The following is a 19,934-nucleotide window of genomic DNA, read 5'->3' on the forward strand; positions in this document are numbered from 1 at the left end:
CATATTGTTTAAGACACTAATACTTTATGTAGTATTGTGATGTAAATTATATTGTACCTGAAACACCTTGCAATGCTTAATTGGGATCTGATCTGGCAATTCTGTAGCAGGGCCTCCCACCTAATCATATTAATTCACTATTTTAACATACGAAGAAGTATACATGATATAAATAGTTGATGATGTGTATTCACAAACCTGAGCAAGTGGAGTACCGTTGTCTGTATTAATAAGCTTCCCTGACTCAACCTCAACCGCAAAAAGATTAGCACGGTTTTTGTCATTAAAAAAGCTTGGTTTAGCACTGCATTAACAGAACTTTTTATTTATATGCATATTCTGTTACTCGTAGAATATATACATGGCCTTTCAACTAAGTAAAGAAATTAATAACCTGCCGGTGACCACAACGTCAAAATATTCGAGCCAGTCAAAGCTCAAAGAAGAACCATCATCCATCGTGTGTGACCCAAACAAAAAATTCATTACAACATTTGTATAATCCCAGAGACTGCACATTAAATTAACCCGTCTTAGGTTACAAATAAATAGAAGCAGGCTTTCCATGCTTTTAATTTTCTAAAAGATGAGATTAACATGAATGCGTATATAGCACAGAAGCAGATAAAATTACTTATTAAGATAACGAAGGAACTCATATATATATATATATATTATATATTTTTTCACAGGTAACAAATAAAAGTGAAAAGGTGTTACAAACAAAAATTAAGAATATAGAAGTACCTGTTTGTCAATAAGAATACAGTGCGGCCAGAATCTTTCAGCATTTTCAGCATTGGGAATATCGACTCGTCCGCATTGATATACCTGGTAATTAAACACAAAAGAAGCCACTTAGCTGCCAGAAAAGTATATATGTCATATGTGTGTGATTGTGTGAAGATATAAGAACCGATTTCCTTGATGTGTAGACGGGTGTTAATGACATATCCAATTTTCCTTTTGGTTAACAAAGTCAGATTCGAGTTTAAATTGCAAAATGTGTCTTAAAATAGAAACATATCTCCCTTATCCACTCATAATGTGTTTCCATCATGGTGACGCAACTCAATGCATCTTACGGTATGATGGGTCAGGTGACGCAACTCGGCATAAGTAATAAGTAGTACGAGTTTCCACGTGCACATTATGAGCGGTTGATTACGACAGCTAAATACCTCCACAGATTATAAAGTACCAAATGACTTCATCCGTCTACATAAAAGCTCCCTTAACATATTACCCCCCCCCCCCCCACCACCACCACAGCACACACACACACACAAGTAACATATCTCGTATAAACATTATTCATGTGGTTCTTTAGTAACAAAACACAATTAGTGTATACCATATAGTTATTATTCTTAGCAGATTACTTGTGATTCTACGCTCACATGTGTTCCCCAAATATCAGCATGTCTCAAGTGAAGTATCTTCCCAACTTTCACATTTCGGTAATACCTCTTACCTAGATTTAAGTATCTTGTTTCTCTGATAGGTGTTATCAATTTAAGCCCTAAAGTCAATTATCCAACCCCCCCCCCCCTTCCCATTGTTGCTTGATCCATACTAACTATGGTTCTCAGCCCTTACATGCTACGAATAGTTACATAATGTGAGTCAAGTGCTACTTTTCTTCATACCAGATATCATCTTTAATAGTAAAAATAGCACGTACATCTTTGGGTCTTTCGCAACCATTTTCTTCAAAGTGCCATCACGATGGCACATGTCAACCGCAGAGCGCACATCAGCATAGATACGAGAGTAGCTGCAAGAAATAATTCGTGACATTAATATTTAAGCGTAGGCAAGGCGATATGTAAAAACTGAAAAATATCTGCATATACTCCGTAAATGTAAAGAATTTGACACATTCCCTTTATTAATTTGAGGCAAAAGAGGAAATACTACTATTTTACAAGTAATATCATTCAAGATCTACACACATATGACAACTGTCCATGGCTAAATCCCCAAATTTAGAGTGCAACCGGTTATCACTTAGATAGTTAGATCCACGTGAATTCAGAACCAATCAATATCAAAAAAGGCGAATAGCGTCCTTTAATATTATATTATATTACATATGTCGGCGTTCAATACAAAACCAATCTTAAGTAGAGAAGAACTACGTCATGTATGATGTATCATCATTCATAAGCCCTTGTACACAGTGGGACAGAAATAGAGTTGTTTAGGCTGTTACATAACCTCCTTATGTACTACAGTCAAAGCAATAGGTTCATTTGTTTATGTAATTCTCCCACGTCCATTGATTATGATTTTTAAAGCCTTACAAAACCAGTTTTAAGTAAAGAATTGAAAAAACTGCATAAACATTTGTACCTACTGCCTTAACTGTGTTACGTAAGGAGGTTATGTAGCCGCATAACCAACTTTGTATCTCTCTTCCACTATATCTAGCGAGCACTACGTGCAAGCGTTTGCGCAATGCTCTTATAACTCATTAACGCATTAAACATTTTACATGTTACCCCTTATATCAACTTTTGTATTTGTCCACGTTGAAACAGATCAAGCCATTCATAAGTTAATTAGTCGGGGTTGCCACTTCTACGATTCCTTGAATTACTTTATCATAATGGCCCATTTACTATGAAGCTTATAAAAAAAGGGTGTAGCCGATGCACTAGGCTCTCGCGTTTGCGCAAGGTCCAGGGAGGGGCCGAATCGCCTCGCAATCTGATGTATGCAGCCTTACCCTACACTTTTTGTGCAAGAGACTATTTCCACGGCTTGTACCCGTGACCTCAAGCCTCAAGGTCGTAAAGCAGCAACCTTACTAGTTGCTCCAAGGCCCACCCTCACTATGAAGCTTATGCCAGCCACTTAATAAGTTCAAAAATATGGTTTTCAAACTTGATCCTAGATTTTGTTTTATTTACCTAAACACTCAATTTTCTCCAGGATGATATCCCTCACAACTTACGAAGATGCGCTACTAGTATAGCTATAACAACTCCTGCCTATCACAAAATCTTATCGTGGTAGTCTCACTAAGAACGCCATCAATAAAGAATATTACCTGACTTAACATAAATAACATAACGGATAAGAGCAATCATGTATGCCCATTTATGTATAAAATCCTCAAATCATTTTTAAAGTAGCAATTACTCGAATCATCAGTTTCACATTGGTGAAGCCGATTACAAGTACAGCATCAAGCAGGAACTGAAAACATATTGAATATTCTATATTTGCAAAAGAAATAAAGGTTCGAGTTATCTGTGCCCCTTACTCTTTTGATTCTGAGATCTTCCCTGGGTTACTATCCTTGTAGTCCACCAGCTGAGCAAATAGATACATTTCAGCCAGCGAGAAAAAAGTATCGATGTGTGCAAAGTTGGGCCCATCAACCGCTTCTTTGGTGAAAGTGTTTCCGTATGTAGCGGATTTTTCACTCTTTGACATCATACTGAATCCATGATAAGCTAGTTTCACATACTTGTGTTTGTCCATCTGATAGACAAAGATACAAACAGAATGAGAAAGAATTTTAGGTAATTAGCTCAAAATATGCTACCATAAACAGTTAAAAGTTCTATATTTGACGAACACAAACCTTCAGTATATTGCCTCTCTTTTTGTCAATAACAAGCCCGCGGATCATGTAGGTCGAATCAAAACACCATTCCTGCAGCTGAACCGAAACAGAAAAAAACAGAAGAGTTATAGAAATAATATACATTCATATTTGAAATTCTAAAACAATATCTAGTAGATAAAACCGATATCAAGTGGTTTAACCATCACATAATTTTAACAAGATCAATCTACTTTAAGATTCAACTTGGAAAGAGAAAACCAAAGGTCAGTATAAGCAAACCTCTTGAGGATACCCCAAGTTCGTTATTAGTTTCTCAACCACGCCCTCATACGTAAGGGATTCGAAAGTATCAACGTTATATTTAGCCAGGGTATAGTCCATGTCGAAGCCGATGGCAACAACATTTTTCATATTAACAGCACTGTTGCAGAAAATCTGTTTCCCTATATCGATGTTCTGCTTTCCTTCAGGGGATGACAATAAGCCCAGATCATTCGTACCTTCAGAAGCATCAAGTCCTGACATAATTTTATCCACAATACAACTTGCTCCAAACTAATACAGGACCTGTAAATTTTGGGAAAGATTTAGTATTTAATTAATCAAGTACTTAATTAAGGGAATGACACAAAATTAAACCCAAAACTCAACATACGAAAAAAAAACCTAAAAAAATTATAAAAACAAACAAGTGTCAAAACACTTCATTTGCAGCATTTTATATATATATATATATTAATTAAAATGGAAACAGTTTGACATCTTAAAGATGAAGACTGTCCCTCAACTAAAGAGGATCCAAGTCAATTACATAAAAAAATCATGTTTATGGATTAACAAAAAAGAAAAAAAAACAAATAGATTCAATGACCAATAATTTCCATTTTCAAGATCTGCACCAAAAAATATTAAAAAAAACACTAGAAATCTGCAAACTCTAGAATCAAATATGCAAAAGACATGATCCGAATCCATAGATCAAAATTTTATAAATACTAATTCAGCAAGAACCAACATATTAACTCCTTTCATATCAAAGACACCGAACACAACGAAGAAATCAGTACCATCTGAGTCATGTTACTAGAAAAAGCCCAAAATCTTGTAAAATTTAGCCGATCGACACACACAAAATAAAATAAAAATAAAAAAACACTTAAAAGCAGATTAAATGAAATTGATGATCAATGAATGGTACAAATAAGCAATCCGATCGATCATCTTCTAGTATAATAATAATAATAATAATAATAATAATAATATAAATCTGCAATGACCAGTACTTTCTATTTTCAAGATCTGCACCGAAAGATATTAAAAACACTATAATCTGCAAACCCTAGAATCAAATATGCAAAAAAAAAAAAAAGACATGATCTGAATCCATAGATCAAAATTTCATAAATATTAATTCAGCAGGAACCAACATATCAAATTAAGACACCGAACACGAAGAAATCATCAGTACCATTTGAGTCATGTTACTAGATAAAATTTAGCCGATCAACACACTTAAAATTAAAAGCAGATAAAATGAAATTGATGATCAATGAATGGTACAAATAAACAATCCGACCGACAAATAAACAGCTGAGGCAATATATTAACTTAACCTTGAAATGGAAGTGAATTAGCACTTTCAAGCAGCTAGCGGAGAAAACTAAATTGACAATGAAACTTAAATAGCAAAATCAAGGGATGAGTCATTTGTAATGAAGACGTAAATTGTCTAATAATATCATATTCAGATGGTGATCAACGTGACAAGTGGAATGCATCCGAATGCAACCTGGCAGCATTGTAAATAATCATAATCATGATGATGAAGTCATCAAATTAAAAAGCACTTAATTACGCTTGAATTAAGGCTTTGCAAGTACTGCAGTTTCATTAACCTCGTCATTTCCCCGAAAACACGCTGGTTTACGGGGAAATAATAATAATAACAATATTTGAGGCGGTTTGTATGAAAACTGTGGGGAGTAACTGCACATGGATTAGCGATTGTAAGGTTGACGGTTACGGCAGAAAACGGTGGTTGACGTGAGGCTCTGGGCGGGTGAATTGAGTTGTGAATTGTTTATACATTAACTCCCTTAGCTTCTATGGTATTTCAAAGAAGCCCCTTACCATTACGGGAACGTAAAACTCGACAAAGTATTCAAATCGATTCATCAAGAAACGGCGGTGTATCCAAAGTTTATCGAGAATGATATTTTAATAATATGTGTGTATGTTGACGATTTAGTTGTAACAAATTCAGTAACGACGAAATTATAAAATTCAAGAAATAAATGATCATAGTCCGAAACACCACACACAATACGTGGTTTCCACTTGTAATCAACATAAAAAAAACATGTAGTACATGGGAAAGATACACACATAAACTGTATTAATATTCATGATGATTGTCTCCTTATTTTATGTTTTATATATTTTCCTTGTATACTTTTGTTTATTTGAGGAGTTGACATATTTTGTAAGCCGTTAAAACGTACAAACGATGGGTTGAAGCAATGCAAAGGGAGGTCAAAGCCCTAGAAGAAAAGTGGGGCATGGACCTTACATGACTTAATGAAGGGAAAACGAGCAATTGATCGAAGTGGGTTTACAAAGTCAAATACAAACCAAATGGGAAGTGGAAAGGTACAAGGCAGGGTTAGTGGCGAAAGGCTTACACAAATGGAAGGTGTAGATTATCATGAAACATTTGCACAAGTGGCTAAGTTGGTTACCGTTCGAACCTTGCTAGTCGTTGCAATAAAAATAGGATGAGTCATTCACCAGTTAGATGTAGACAATGCTTTTTTTGATTGGTGATATTGAAGAAGACGTTTATATGAAGATGCCACAAGGCTTCCGCAAAGATGAAGAAACTCGTGTTTGTAAGCTGCAAAAGGCCTTATACGGCCTTAAGCAGGACTCTAGAATTTGGTACCACAAATTTACGATTGCCCTAACTTAAATCAGTTTTAATCAAACAAAGGCCGACCACTCCTTGTTCATATACAAGAATGCTGACACTTACGTAACGGCTCACGTCTATGTGGATGACGTTATTATTGCTCGGAATGACCCTGACAAAATTCAACAAGTTAAGGGCTACCTTAATGGAAAATTTAGCATAAACTATATTGGAGTCCTGAAGCATTTTGTAGGAATTTAGGCAGCACGAATTAAAGAAGGACTTGTTCTAAGTCAATGAAAATACACCTTTGATATTCTAAATGATTGTGGGATTCAAGGTTGTCAGTCCTAGCGCATTTCCTTGGAACAAGTTCTGAAGCTCGACAAATGTGATGGAGAACAAAAGGTTGACCCTGGTTAATTCCGAAGACTAATGGGGCGCCTCTTATATCCAAGGGCGAAGCTTCATTGAGGCCCGGGTGGCCCCGCCCCCCCTGTTTTTTTGCGCAGTAGTAGTGTAAATTTACCCGTTTTCAAGCGAAAATTTTTATACGTAGTGTAAGTTTAGTCTTTTCGGCCGAAAATTTGAGCACGCCCCCCCCCCCCCCACCCACCACCACCCCCGTGCCTCAGTCCAAGCTTCGCCACTGCTTTTGTCTTCAAGCCACTAGACCCGACATCGAGTACTCCGTGAATGTTTTAAGCCAATTTGTAGCTAATCCATGACAACCCTACACAGACGTTGCGTACCATGTTCTATGTTATCTTAAAAGCACACCGGGCAAGGAATTTTGCTCCCAAAAGATGGTGGGATGAATTTGGTAACCTACTGTAACTTTGACTGGTTGAGTTGTCCACTTTCTCGATGATCACGAACTGGTTATGTGTTTCTATTTGGCGGAGCACCGGTTTTCTAGAAATCTAAAAAGCAACCCATGGTGTCTCAATCATCAGCAGAAGCTAAATACCAAGCGATGGCCTCTACAATTAGTGAAATTCTATGGATGCGCTGGTTTTTAAATGAACTAGATTTGACACAAGTTCAACCAACTTCGCTATTTTGTGAAAATCAAGTTGCGTGACGTATTGCTAATAAACCCGTTTATCATGAACGTACAAAACACGCAGAAATGGATTGTTATTTTGTTCATGAACGAGTCGTGTCCAAGGAAATCCAACCTTTAAACATTGACACGAAGTCTCAGCAGGGACAGTTTTGAGCTTATGCAGGCTATGCAGCCACAACGCCCATAACCGGTAGGGGACCATTAAAATTTTAGACAACAGCCAGCAGGCCCAGTAATCCAACAATCTCAAATAAAACCTTTTGTTTTAGTCTGGCCAACTCTGAGATGGCTGGCCCAAAAAAAATCAAATCAAATCAAATAAAAAGCCCTCCGGTCCACCTCTCTACTTAATTTATGTCGTTTAAAACTCATTCCTCCATGGCTCCATGCGTCCGACTTTAAAAGTATTCAAAAATTAAATAAAGTATTTATAACTTTTTTTTATATAATAACTTAATAACATACGACTTTATAGTGTTTTTATAATTGAGTTTTTTTTTTTCTTTTTTTTTCTCATTTTACATTCTAAACAGTTGACAATGAATCAAACGTTGATTTTGCGAAGGGACGATTACGAAGTATCGTTCTGAATTTATACCTTGAAATTTGAAATTATTGATTAGGTTTATTTGTTTATAAATACACTTGAATATGCTTGATTATTTAAAGTTTAGCTACAATAGTATTGTTTTGTTTAATGTTAATATGTTATCACACTTACCGTTCATTTACTTATACACACACATACAAGTTTATCTCAGGGCCCATATTCTTTTACCCGCACAGGCTCTATGAAGGCGTACACATTCTCGTGGACAGCCCTGAGTCTCTCAAATTGCACATTTGTTTAGGAAGGGTCTTGGATCACAACTTCGGTTCTTTCTTGGTAAGCTAGGAGTTGTGTGACCTTCACGCTCTAGCTTGAGAGGGAGTATTAAAATTCATGATTATCTCCTTATTTTATGATTTATATATTTTCCTTTTATGCTCCTGTCCATTTTGAGGAGGTAACATATTTTGTAATCTCCTATTATATTATTATTTTGAACTATACTTTGATCTGCCAATTTCTTGAGACTGATAAAAGTGTAATATATAAGCCACTTTACACTTTTCATGAACTGTCATTTTAATTTAACAACCTGTTCCCCAAAAGAATCGATAATTGAAGAATCAAAAGCCGAAGTAGACTGCCCGCCCATTCCCTACATGATGCCCATTTACAAACTTACTAAAGCTTATTACTCAACATGTTATCACCATAGTTAGAATAAGAAATTAAACTCATTGCCAGCCTTAATTCCAAATCAAACTTGACAGATTTGAAATATTAACTTTGTTCCCACACACGACATGTCAATTTCCCTCATACGGATTAAACCTATGTTCGACAAGCCCAATCGATTCATTAGGCCCACCGGTGTCACACTCCACACATTATTTGTTGTACTTATGGGCCTGGAATAAGCAGCGGATGTTAATGTTTTCGCACTCGTCCCACTTCATATAGGCCATGGCCCCCTTATACGTACATGACCCTTCAGGCCCAATACCACTCGCATTAGTTGACCACAATCTTCTGACCTAGTAAAGTAGAGGTGGGGAAAAAAACGGTTCTGGACCCCACCCGGCGGTTGGACCGGGCTTTGGGTTTCATCTTGGAATTGGAACCGATCGGACCCTAAATTTCCCCAATCGGATCCAGCCAATATGTCTCGCTTATGATTTGGGTTTACTGGTTAATTTCTTCCTGCCTTAGACTCGTGAGGTGAGCACAACATATCGCCAGTAGTGATGCATTCGGTGTGCAAGCACACCTAGGTGTTTAGACTTTCAACCAATTAAAGGTTTTTTTTTAATCGTAATTGTTCTCAATCATAGATCAATGTCTTCTTCAACAAACGTTACATGCTTTTGGTTGGTGTGCCTCATACATTGAAGCTGATATTGCTCAATAATAATCAATATAAATACATGCAATAGCTATAAAATTTATTATTGATATGCTTGTCTTTAGCTAAGGTGATGCGACGACCCTTGGTGCTTTATTAATGTGTCTTTGGTTCATATGCTTCGACATCGCTCGCTAATGGAAACATTGTTTCTTATATTTAGTTTTGTCAGGCCCGGCCCTATGTGTATTGTCACACCCGGACCGAAGGCGGCGGAACATGCCGGGTAGCAACGTGATTGGACAAATACACAAGACACAATTTAAAGTGACAATATTTAATCAACTCTTTTTATTTCAACAAATCAATAAACAACACATCTCGTTCACACAAACAAGTTGAATACAAGTAACATTTATATTGTTCGTTTTACTAATACCCTAATAGTCTTGGTAACGTTTTTCATCAAGTCCTCGAGTCAAAAAAAGTCAAACCTGTAACATTTCATAAAATAAAGTTTGTCAACACAAAGGTTGGTGAGTAATTCATAAGTTTGAGCATATAAGTATATAGTAATAAAAAGCCACAAAACTTGTATACGAAACAATAAATAAAAGCTATAAACTTGGATAAATAGTTATCGCTAAACAAGTTAGCGACACCTAGCTATAAGGGGATGCCAAATAGTCTATGATTTTATAGTTATCGTTAATTGCATTGCGTTAACGACACCTTGCCAAGAGGGGTTGCCAAATGGCCTAGGATTTATAGTTCCACCATCCAAAAGCGATAAACACATAGATATTTACCAGATCGAGCAATTATTCAAGTAAAGTATACAATCACGTTTGTGGGTTTAAAGATTCAAGTAGATAAAGCATTTAGTTTGATAAGTATGAAATGTCACCCCAAAACGTAAGATGGAAAAAAGGGGTATGAAAGTACTCACCTCGATTGATGAACCGAGAAATAAATAGGTAAATAAATGAAGCTCGAACAGTAAACGAACAGATCCGACTTGAAATGATAAACACCTTAGCTAAAATAAATAATGTAATATAAATTAATGAACTTGAAACCATAATGAAACTATATTGGAAACATTAATGAGAAGGTTCGGTTGTTAATCGGGTTATCGTTAGTTTGTTAACAATTAGGGACTCATACCAAGTTGATAATAATATTATTTTATTGCGCTTTTTGATAGTTAATCCAATATTAGATAAAAATAAAACGAGTTTAAATCAAGAGTTCAGTTTTATAAGAATGAATTTATAATGAAGCTTATAATAATATTATTTATGATAATGATAGTAATAATAATAATTTAAAAGAAATATATGTTTCATATGTATATATATATATATAATAAAGATGATAGTAATACAAAGTAATACTACCAATTGAGAAATGTTGTCAAAACTAATGATAGTAGTAGTAATAATAAATATAATAATTATTATTTTATTGATGAAAACGCTATTAATAGGTTTATAAGTTTAATGATAATAATAATTATATGTGCAATATTAATAATAACTAAAACTTATAACATTTTAATAATAGCAATACTAGTGATAAAAAGATATAACTCGAGTGACAATGACGTTAAATGGTAACTAGGTCCGACATGGGTTTTGGTTTAATAAAACAAGTAGATAATGTTAACAATATTAGATTTTAATAATATTACTTAATAATCATAATAACAATAATAATAATAATCTATTGTTATGAAAATAATGATTATAGTAATTGTTTTGTTAAACAATAATAATAATAATAATAATAATAATAATAATGATAAATATTATCTTGTTAATAATAATAATAAATATTAACAATAAATAAAAATCTAGATAATACGTATATGTTAATAAAAATAGTGATATTAACTTGAGTAACCCGTTAACAAAAACAACCCGAGGTTGGTCGCGGAGAGGATCGAACCCGTCAAGCATAATAACTAGCGAACAAGCCGAACAAACCAAGATAACATTTGTAAATTAAACTCGTAATTAAACCCAAAGTTGTTAGTTTACCTATTAGTTGTTCACGAGCCGTGGCTCTATACCGGAAAGGAACTGAGCCGAAATAGGGGGCGTCGGAGACCGATTCCAGCCGCCGGAGGCTTTCCGGAAAGATGATCCAGAGAGGGACAGAGAGCGACGGATAGAGAGGGAGGGAGAGAGATAGATACGGAGAGCGAGAGAGAGGTAGAGACGGCGAGAGAGAGTTGCGGTGTGAGAGAGATGTGAGAGCAGAGTGTGAAAGACAGAGAGAGTAGAGAGAGGGTAACGGAGTGAGAAAGAGAGGCGGTGCACCGAGGGCCACGGCGGTGGTGTTCGGCCGCCGGAAAGTCGAGGGGGGAAGGGGAAGTGGCCAGGTGGTTATGGTGAGGAGTGGTGGTGTCGATGAAGGGGAGATGGGTAGCCAGAGCTGGCGTCGGACGTCGCCGGAGCTCGCCGGAGCTATTCCGGTCGCCGGAATTGCGAGAGAGGAAGGGGTGTGACGGCTGGTGTTAATAATATTAGGATTATGGTTTGTTTCTTTTATAGGTAGGTTATAAATGTTACATTTTTGGCCCCTCGAGTTTGGTATTTAGTTATAAATGGTTTAAATCTTGAATAGGTTTAATGAAATCCCCTTTAGCCGCTAGAGTTTATTTAACCGAGCTTATAGACTATAAATAACTTTATTTTGACAAACCTCGCACACGCTAGAGTTATATTATCAAATGAGTTAATGAATTCCGATTCAAATTTACAAGTTTAACCACAATTACGAAGTATAACTTATTTAAAATAAACGCGAAAGAAATCGGCATGCTACAAAATGATTACAAAAAAATGAATATAGAACGAGACTCAAATTTGACGAATGTCACAGTATCCCCAACTTTTTAGAAATTTCGTCCCGAAATTAAAATAAAATCAAAGAGTAATTATTAACGAATATTGTCTTTAGTAAGATAATTGTGTGAACAAATTTTAAGCAAAAGAGTAACGTCAAATCCTTGCATGATTTGGAAAACGCTACAAATGAGAAACATAACAAAGGCACTTATATATAGGATGTATCAGCGGCATATCCACCATGACCTTATCATGACTTCGCATTTTTATCGTTTTTCTTCCATCATCCTCGGGTCTGAGTTATCGCACACAAGAGTACTTACTATGGCTTTCATACGGGGATTTCGATAATTAAGTGTGCACCCATAATTATTTAGATCGTCGTATGGTCCACATGGTTCGTCCCATTGTGTGGTTTAAAAAAGACATATTTATATATATATATTTGAAATCTTAAACATTTGAAACGTGCATGATTCTGTTGAATTTTAATGAGAACTCTGATAGAAGGAAAAGAGAAATCCAATGTAGGGAACGAGAATCCAAGGAGTGGAGAAACCCGATAGGTGAGTACATGAGGTAAGGGTAAACTACGTTACAATTTTCAATAATGTCGTGCAATGAGTTTCATACGTGCACAAACTTGAGGTTATAGGTAATTTAGAATACGATTGCGTTAAATCACGAGAATGAGGTGAGTTTCTTTGGGGTGACGCATACTTGCATCAATATAAATAAAATAGCATTGATTAACAACCAAAACAATCTATGAAATGTGATAAAACATGAATACGGCCACTATTGTGAAACCATTTATATAATCGTTATTATAATAACGGTCTCTCCTAGCGCCAAAACTTGTAGACAGCCATACATAGGCTGTTAATAGAATAGATAAAATGATATAGAATAACGTATATAATCTCGTTTACATAAATGCTCAAATATGAATAACGTAGTCATGGAAATATCGTTTAAAAGATAAACAAAATTTGTGGCGAAATTGAGGCTATGAAAGTATTACACAAATTGTTATTGAATAGTTGGATTTGGTCATGAATAATCAAGACACAAAATGAAATCTCATGAGCGTAAAGTTACCATCGAAACATCTCCTTAAATGAAAATAAAATCGCAATAATGTGAGACTTGAATTTAATGTCGAAATATGTAAATCGCGTAGCGTATAATAGACTAAAATTGAAAATGAGGTCTTAAGTAAGGCCGTTTTGTTGTTTCTAAGAAATGTACATAATAACAAAGCATCGCGCATAGCTAGGGAAAATATTTAAATCATTATCGAATGTAAATCTTGCAATCCAAATTGTTAAAGGAGTTTGTATACATAAAGTTATTGTGATGAAAATAAATTATATAAAGTGATGATGCTTGCGATAATAAGAAAGTAATAGTTTGCATATTTCGTTATTGAGCAAAAATTTGTGTAACAATAATAGATATTTATAAACGCTTCCCAAAAGATTTGCAAAGCCATGGTCATTAAGTTTATGAAATATGGTGAAAGTTGTAATTTATTACTAAATAAATCCCGCATTCAACATTCAAGATGAAACCTCGTATTATAAAGTCTTTATGAGATTTATCACCTTAGGTGACAATATTTAAAATCTTGAAATCATACATATAATCGTTTAATAACCTTTGAATACAAATCCTCATTATAAATTTTGTTGTCATGACAATACCATATATATATATAGGGGATGGATATTTTGAGAACTTGATGAGTTTTAAGAACTTCAAGAACTCAATTTTGGACCACACATTTAATTAAATGAGTTGGAATATGTGGATGAGATTAAAGTTGATTAAAAAATGAATCAGGGGAGAGAATAAATATTTTTGTTGATTACACAAGTTTAAATATTAGTTACACATGAGTAAAAAGTCGATTCGGTGTGTAAAAAATTACGGTAATTTTTTGTACATTACTTACACTTACGTATTACACATGTGTAAAAAAAATTCAAAAAAAAAAGTTGTTACGTTGAGTTCTTTCGAGTTCTTAAAACTCAAAACGGTTCTCAAAAGAAATCAATCCTATATATATATATACATATATATATTTAGAGTTTATAATTTAAAAGTAATTATTTGAACACCTAAGGTTGTTATAAGTACACTAGTTGTATGTAGGTATACATACATACATATATATATATATATATATATATATATATTAATTTAAGGGTAAGACGAAGCTTGCGTGTGTACGGATAGGTTTTAGGCTTCGAATAGTGAATGGTTTGGGAATTTGGTGAAGAGTGAGTGTGTTTCGGTTGGCTTGCGTAGTTGGTTTTTTTTTTTTTTTGAGTTGGATTTATGAGGTTTGTTGAGTTTAGGTCATTTGAGTGGTTTAGGCTTGGATGCTTGTGTGAGTAGTGGTTGGGCTAATATGTGAGCTTTGGCTTATTTGAGCTCGGGTTAAGTTGATGGGTTGGATAATTTGATCTTGGCTTGCTTGGGTTGAGATTCGGTTTATTCATGTATTTTGTAAGGAGTGTTTGGGGTTGTTAATTTTGATATCAAACTCTATGGTTGGATGGGAACGGTGTGGCGATAAGGTTTGGTGAATTTATCTAGCATGGGTCGAAGGATTTGAGTTATAGTTGGGTAAGCTTTGGTTATTATATGTTCAAGGCATTTTGTGGGAGTGTTTGTCGGTGTATTTAAAGTATTAGGATAGTAAGGTTGATAGGTTTTTGTGGCGTGGAAGTGTCGGTAGTTAGGGCATTTCGTTGGGTTGATTTTTGTATATCTTGGACTTGCATGGGGTTTGGGTAGGCGAAGATGTACTTTTAGATGTTTAGGTAACGTTCATATTGAGGAAAAATTTGAATGCGCGGGAAAACTTTTGAAGTGTAAGGATGGTTTGGTTTAAGGCGGTAGTTTGGGATGGTATACGGGTGTTTTGGAACTTGTGGTTGTGTATAGGGAGATTTTGACTAGTAATAAATGTTAATTTGAAAAATATCATAATTTATAAATAATGTTTGAAATGTCCATGAAAATTTTGATAATAAAAATTACAAGTTAATATATATGTAAATATATATATTATATAAATAGAATTTTTGAGATCCGAGCGTGTGAATCACACAAATTTTTTTTTATAGAGATTAAAATAAAATTTATTACTATTATTATTATTATTATTTTGCTTATTAGGAACTTTAAAATACGTAAATTGAATGTTAAAATTTGTTATCAGATCTCAATATTAAATGTTGAATTTCGTTTTTTTTTTGTGAATACAAAGTTGCGTAATGAATTTTTTTTTTTACTAAGTTCGTTATTTAATATTGTGTAATGAAGAATATCATGGTAAGTTAAAATGACCGGCATTGTAAATTGAGAAATCGTATGATTTAAATTTTTATTTGCGAAAATTTATAATTAACCAAAGATTACCTGATGAAAGTTGTTACGAAAATAAAATTGGGTAGTGAAAATTTTACCACATGTATTATATAATATAGTATAATTAAAAATGTCATGCGGATAATTAAAATTTTTGAAGTGATCGTCCAAAATAAACGGAAAAGTTATATAAATAATATTTTATAAAATTTTGTACGAGGACTTTAAATACAATTTAATGTTTAGACAATAGAAAATTTTACTTGAAAAGTTGAGGTGAAATTTATCATAAAACCTTCTTAATATGATGAAATTTATTTAATAAGATTTTCGTTTGTAAATCGTTTTAATGAAAATAAATGGCATATTAAAATTATTATGAATAGATCAAACTCTATATACTCATATATTTAACCTATATCAAAGAGATCATAATGAACGAAATTTGTAATAAAAATCATCGTGAAATCAAAATGAGAAAATTTGTGTAAAACTTTACCATATAAAATCGAGATATATATAAAAAAATATATATAACATTTATAAATGAAGACTTGTGATAAGAATTTATATCAAAATAAAGGAAAAATGGCTTAAATTCTTGAAATGTAATAATAATGTTTTAAGATTTAAAGGCGGAAAAATCGTGCATAAACCACCATGACTTGATATTCCGACACTAAAACCTTTATTACAAAAATACCATGTTGGAGTCTAAACGTGTGCACGTACCACCGCGTCTTTTTCATGTCTTCGACTCAAATAACGATTGTAGCAAAAATAATAAATCGGAATACAACGTCATGCCAAACACTAGTCCACGAAATCACCGTAGTTCTATTGTCTTAACACCGACAATTAGGATGGCGGGCGGAGCGCTCGCATTCGACTACTTAAAGTGGTCATCTCATATGAGAAATCTTTAAGGAGATTTAAAACAACGAGATCCAAGTTAAGCTCGTGATCCATAAAACACAATAAAAACTAATGTTTTTGCGTTTTAAGGTAAGGATACCTTGGAGTACTATGAAAGTGTGTGTATGTGTATATTTATGATTTGATAAAATAAATAAGTATATAAATAAACAAGTGTATTGAACAATCAAGTAGGGTAGACACGTATAGGAAACACGTATAAGGACCCTAAAGTAAAGACTATACTAGGTCGTTACGTCTAACCGCCTATCCTATAGTCTTGTGGCTTTGATACAAATCTGTCACACTCCGACCGAAGGCGGCGGAACATGTCGGGGTGCATCGTGATTGGACAAATCACAAGACACTATTTAAAGTGACAATATTTAATCAACTCTTTTTATTTCAACAAATCAATAAACAACACATCTCGTTCACACAAACAAGTTGAATACAAGTAACATTTATATTGTTCGTTTTACTAATACCCTAATAGTCTTGGTAACGTTTTTCATCAAGTCCTCGAGTCAATAAAAGTCAAACCTTTAACATTTCATAAAATAAAGTTTGTCAACACAAAGGTTGGTGAGTAATTCATAAGTTTGAGCATATAAGTATATAGTAATAAAAAGCCACAAAACTTGTATACGAAACAATAAATAAAAGCTATAAACTTGGATAAATAGTTATCGCTAAACAAGTTAGCGACACCTAGCTATAAGGGGATGCCAAATAGTCTATGATTTTATAGTTATCATTAATTGCATTACGTTAACGACACCTTGCCATGAGGGGTTGCCAAATGGTCTAGGATTTATAGTTCCACCATCCAAAAGCGATAAACACATAGATATTTACCAGATCGAGCAATTATTCAAGTAAAGTATACAATCACGTTTGTGGGTTTAAAGATTCAAGTAGATAAAGCATTTAGTTTGATAAGTATGAAATGTCACCCCAAAACGAAAGATGAAAAAAATGGGTATGAAAGTACTCACCTCGATTGATGAACCGAGAAATAAATAGATAAATAAATGAAGCTCGAACGGTAAACGAACAGATCCGACTTGAAATGATAAACACCATAGCTAAAATAAATAATGTAATATAAATTAATGAATTTGAAACCATAATGAAACTATATTGGAAACATTGAATGAGAAGGTTCGGTTGTTAATCGGGTTATCGGTTAGTTTGTTAACAATTAGGGACTCATACTAAGTTGATAATAATATTATTTATTGCGCTTTTAGATAGTTAATCCAATATTAGATAAAAACAAAACGAGTTTAAATCAAGAGTTCGGTTTTATAAGAATGAATTTATAATGAAGCTTATAGTAATATTATTTATGATAATGATAGTAATAATAATAATTTAAAAGAAATATATGTTTCATATGTATATATATATATAAAATAAAGATGATAGTAGTACTACCAATTGAGGGTTGTTAAAACTATTAATAGTAGTAGTAATAAAAAATATAATAATTATTATTTTATTGATGAAAACGCTATTAATAGGTTTATAAGTTCATTGATAATAATAATTATTATTATAATAATTATATGTGCTATATTAATACTAACTAAAACTTATAACATTTTAATAATAGTAGTACCAGTGATAAAAAGATATAACTCGAGTGACAATGACGTTAAATGGTAACTAGGTCCGACATGGGTTTTGATTTAATAAAACAAGTAGATAATGTTAACAATATTAGATTTTAATAATAATAATAATAATAATAATCTATTGTTATGAAAATAATGATTATAATAATTGTTTTGTTAAACAATAATAATAATGACAATAATGATAAACGTTATCTTGTTAATAATAATAATAATAATAATAATAATAAATATTAACAATAAATAAAAATCTAAATAATACGTATAATGTTAATAAAAATAGTGATATTAACTTGAGTAACCCGTTAACAAAAACAACCCAAGGTTGATCACGAAGAGGATTGAACCCGTGACCTCAAGCTTAATAACTAGCGTACAAGCCGAACGAACCAAGAAACATTTGTAAATTAAACTCGTAATTAAACCCAAAGTTGTTAGTTTACCTATTAGTTGTTCACGAGCCGTGGCTCTATACCAGAAAGGAACTGAGCCGAAATAGGGGGCGTCGGAGACCGATTCCAGCCGCCGGAGGCTTGCCGGAAAGATGATCCAGAGAGGGACAGAGAGTGACGGATAGAGAGGGAAGGAGAGAGATAGAGACGGAGAGCGAGAGAGAGGTAGAGACGGCGAGAGAGAGTTGCGGTGAGAGAGAGGTGAGAGCAGAGTGTGAAAGACGGAGAGAGTAGAGAGAGGGTAACGGAGTGAGAAAGAGAGGCGGTGCACCGAGGGCCACGGCGGTGGTGTTCGGCCGCCGGAAAGTCGAGGGGGAAAGGGGAAGTGGCCAGGAGGTGATGGTGAGGGGTGGTGGTGTCGGTGAAGGGGAGATGGGTAGCCGGAGCTGGCGCCGGACGTCGCCGGAGCTATTCCGGTCGCCGGAATTGCGAGAGAGGAAGGGGTGTGACGGCTGGTGTTAATAATATTAGGATTAGGGTTTGTTTCTTTTATAGGTAGGTTATAAATGTTACATTTTTGGCCCCTCAAGTTTGGTATTTAGTTATAATTGGTTTAAATCTTGAATAGGTTTAATGAAATCCCCTTTAGCCGCTAGAGTTTATTTAACCGAGCTTATAAACTATAAATAACTTTATTTTGACAAACCTCGCACACGCTAGAGTTATATTATTAAATGAGTTAATGAATTCCGATTCGAATTTACAAGTTTAACCACAATTACGAAGTATAACTTATTTAAAATAAACGCGAAAGAAATCGGCATGTTACAAAATGATTACAAAAAAAATGAATATAGAACGAGACTCAAATTTGACGAATGTCACATGTATGAACTATGAAGCTAAAATAGGGCTTTAGGCCTATAAATTTTTTAGGCCTTAATTTATAAAGTATAAAAGTGATATATGACATATTAACATGTATATAAGTTTTAAATGATTTTGATAATAATTAAGGATGCTCTGGTCTAGTGGTCGAATTTCACGCTCCCACTTCAGGCGACTCGGGATCAAATCTCATCACCTGTGCTTCTATTGAATCGGGAAATCAACAAAGGCTCATAATTCACATTTATTTTTCTAAAACACAACCATTAATTCATTTTTCATTTTTCTTAAAATAAATTAATTAAATAATATGATTGTATAAAATAGTTATTAATTGTAGTAAAAATTGTTTCAAGTTATATTAGTTATGACTGTCATTTTCGTTTTTAATTTGGATAGTATAGAACCATTATA

At 33.9% G+C, this 19,934-nt stretch overlaps 1 protein-coding gene across 1 annotated transcript; it reads right to left on the bottom strand.

The window, feature by feature from the left end:
- Positions 1 to 57: 57 nt before the first annotated feature.
- Positions 58 to 4,105, bottom strand: LOC143603658 (uncharacterized; the record flags this gene model as incomplete). The annotated part of the gene is made up of 8 exons (XM_077080400.1): positions 3,860 to 4,105; positions 3,596 to 3,673; positions 3,272 to 3,492; positions 1,685 to 1,777; positions 748 to 831; positions 395 to 511; positions 199 to 304; positions 58 to 120 (listed from the first exon to the last, which is right to left on the bottom strand). Coding segments are annotated over exons 1-8 (1,008 nt in total), but the record flags the coding sequence as incomplete, so codon positions are not given.
- Positions 4,106 to 19,934: the final 15,829 nt, after the last annotated feature.

The sequence above is a fragment of the Bidens hawaiensis genome, unplaced genomic scaffold (assembly GCF_021521415.1).
Source record: "Bidens hawaiensis isolate Kalapana, Puna unplaced genomic scaffold, B.hawaiensis_p1.1 tig00062347_1, whole genome shotgun sequence".
Lineage (NCBI taxonomy): Eukaryota > Viridiplantae > Streptophyta > Magnoliopsida > Asterales > Asteraceae > Bidens > Bidens hawaiensis.